The 2,615-nt window shown below is 33.6% G+C and overlaps 1 protein-coding gene across 1 annotated transcript in view; it reads right to left on the bottom strand.

Annotated features, from left to right (window-relative positions):
* Window positions 1–1,419: 1,419 nt before the first annotated feature.
* LOC107700486 (SAP30-binding protein) overlaps window positions 1,420–2,615 on the bottom strand; it is an 11,478-nt gene continuing 10,282 nt past the window's right edge. Inside the window, 2 exon segments of the mRNA XM_074187058.1 lie at window positions 1,420–1,760; window positions 2,387–2,471. Coding sequence (XP_074043159.1) covers window positions 1,729–1,760; window positions 2,387–2,471 — 117 coding nt within the window. The 3' untranslated portion in view covers window positions 1,420–1,728.

The raw sequence follows: 2,615 nt of genomic DNA, 5'->3' as shown, positions 1-2,615 counted from the left end.
AATCATTGAAGTTACTAAAACTCCCTCAAACACTTAATCAAGCCTCAATCTCTCTGATCCTAAAAAAGAATAAAGATCCTCTGGAATGCTCCTCGTATCGACCTGTTAGTTTACTCAATATAGACTTTAAATTGTTATCAAAACTGTTATCAATGCGACTGGAATCTATGTTACCATCAGTTATTTCTCCAGACCAGACCGGTTTTATTAAGAGTAGACATTCTTTTTTTAATATCAGAAGATTACGTAACGTGGTATATAATTCTTCTTCCCCTTCTACCCCGGAAGCTGTAATATCGCTAGATGCTGAGAAAGCATTCGATCGGGTAGAATGGGGATACCTTTTTTATACTTTAAAGAAATTTGGTTTTGGTGAAAATTTCATCTCATGGGTAAAACTGTTATACTCCGCTCCCCAGGCCTCAGTTAGAATTAATAATACTCGCTCCGAATACTTCAACCTCCACAGATCCACTCGTCAGGGATGCACCTTGAGCCCGCTTCTTTTTGCTATTGCCATCGAACCTCTTTCCACTGCTTTAAAAGTTAACCCGTTAATAAAAGGAATAACAAGAATTGGTACAGAGCAGAAGGTCTCACTGTACGCAGATGATCTTCTTCTTTATATTTCAGATTTTACTGAGTCAGTTCCTGCGGTTCTTAATACTTTACATTCATTTAGCTCTATTTCGGGTTATAAACTAAATCTAACCAAAAGTGAATTTTTCCCACTAAACTCAGCTGCCAAAAAATACCCCTTACATACTTTGCCATTTAAGATTGCACAAGGTAGATTTAAATACCTTGGGGTTTGGATAACCAATAGATTTCAAGATCTGTTTAAGTTTAACTTTGATAATCTACTGCTCCAAGTTCAGAAGGACTTTGAAAGATGGTCCGTACTTCCTTTATCCTTAGCTGGCAGAATTAATACTGTAAAAATGAATATCCTCCCAAAATTTTCTTATTTGTTTCAATGTATCCCCATTTTTCTTCCTCAGTCCTTCTTTCGGAGACTCGGCGGATTAATTTCAGAGTTTATTTGGAATAAAAAGATTGCTAAAATTTGTAAAGCACTTCTTCAACGACCCCATCAAGGATGCATTAAATTGATCAAAAGTGACAGTAAAGACTTTGACAGTGTAACTATTTCAAATACAGGCTGTTCTTTTGAACTTTCTATTCATCAAAGAATCCTGAAATAATAAGCAGTACAACTGTTTTCAACTGATAATAAAAATTATATTTAATTATAATAATTATATTTTAAATTGTAATAGTATTTCACAATACTACTGTTATTACTATATTTTTGATCAAATAAACATAAGACACTTATGTTGAACAAAAGACTACAAACCCCAAACTTTGGAATGGTAGTGTAAATAATCGATTTACAGTTTCAAATAACTGCCACTTAGAGAAAAGTTTCTAGATCAAGGGTAGTAGGTTTGAACCCACAAACTTTTTATTACCAAGCCCAGATCTATAACTACTAGGCTGCACCACCACATTCCCAGCGGATGGTTTTAAATATGAATGAGGGAAAATGGCAGCAATGAACCTCATTGCCCAGGATTTCTTAGCTTGAACGAAAGTTTGGATGGCTCTAGTTCAAAACGGAAATGCATCGGGTGAATATAAATCAGTGATCCATCTTGTAAACACACACCATCTTCCAAATTCAAAACCAAAAACACATTCCCCAGCACTACCTGACATCACATCCTATGGCTGTTTCTTCATCCCAGAGGCAGATGCTTTCAGATTTGAATTAAACAAACAAAAAAAAAAAAGCAGAGTGATTAATTAAACAAAATTTTATAGATTTGCAATTATACAAACACCATTTATTTTTACACTGCTGAGCTGCAGAGAAGCCAGAGTCATTTTAATATACACGATAAAAAAATACCTACTTGCATTGCTACACCAAGAGCTTGTAACACTCCAAAGAGAAAGGAAAACTTGAAATCGCATCATATGACCCCTTTAAGGTCTTTATAAAAGACCACATTATGTCACCCAAAATGTCCAAAAATTGACAAGAAATAAAAAAAAGTGGGAAATGTAACAGATCTCATTTTAGTCCAATTTAGTTTTTGATTTTGTACATTTGATAGGTTGTCAGTATACTTTTTACTAGCACTGTTGTTTTTATGGAACTGGTACCACTTTAATATTGTATTAAATATAATTACACTTAATATTTATTTACTTGAAAAAGAAGCTAAATAATTTACATACAGAAAGATTAAATATACTATTAAAATATCTTATCAATATTAACCATTAAAATATTGTTTCAATGTATTCAATGTTCAAAATAATGAAAATTATTAACAGGCTATTATTATAAAGGAGTAATATAACTTATGCAGTGTACCTGTGGAAGAGGCAGTTGTTGTGTTTGTGGCCATAGCTGCTGCATTAGTAGTGGTGCCTTTTTTGGTGCCCGTGACAAACTCAATCTACAGACATATGGGTAAGAACACATATTAACTATCAGTAGTGTTGTGGCCCAGAGAGTACAAATAAATGTTTAATATTATTTTATTTCTTTTTTTATAAGTGGAGTGCCTCAGGGCTCTAACGTTGGTCTTTTCCTTTTTAGC

Source organism: Sinocyclocheilus anshuiensis, unplaced genomic scaffold (genome assembly GCF_001515605.1).
Source record: "Sinocyclocheilus anshuiensis isolate Anshui unplaced genomic scaffold, SAMN03320099.WGS_v1.1 scaffold477, whole genome shotgun sequence".
Classification (NCBI taxonomy): Eukaryota; Metazoa; Chordata; class Actinopteri; order Cypriniformes; family Cyprinidae; genus Sinocyclocheilus; species Sinocyclocheilus anshuiensis.
Note: the sequence above shows the minus strand (reverse complement) of the source record. Positions and strands in the feature narration are given on the sequence as shown.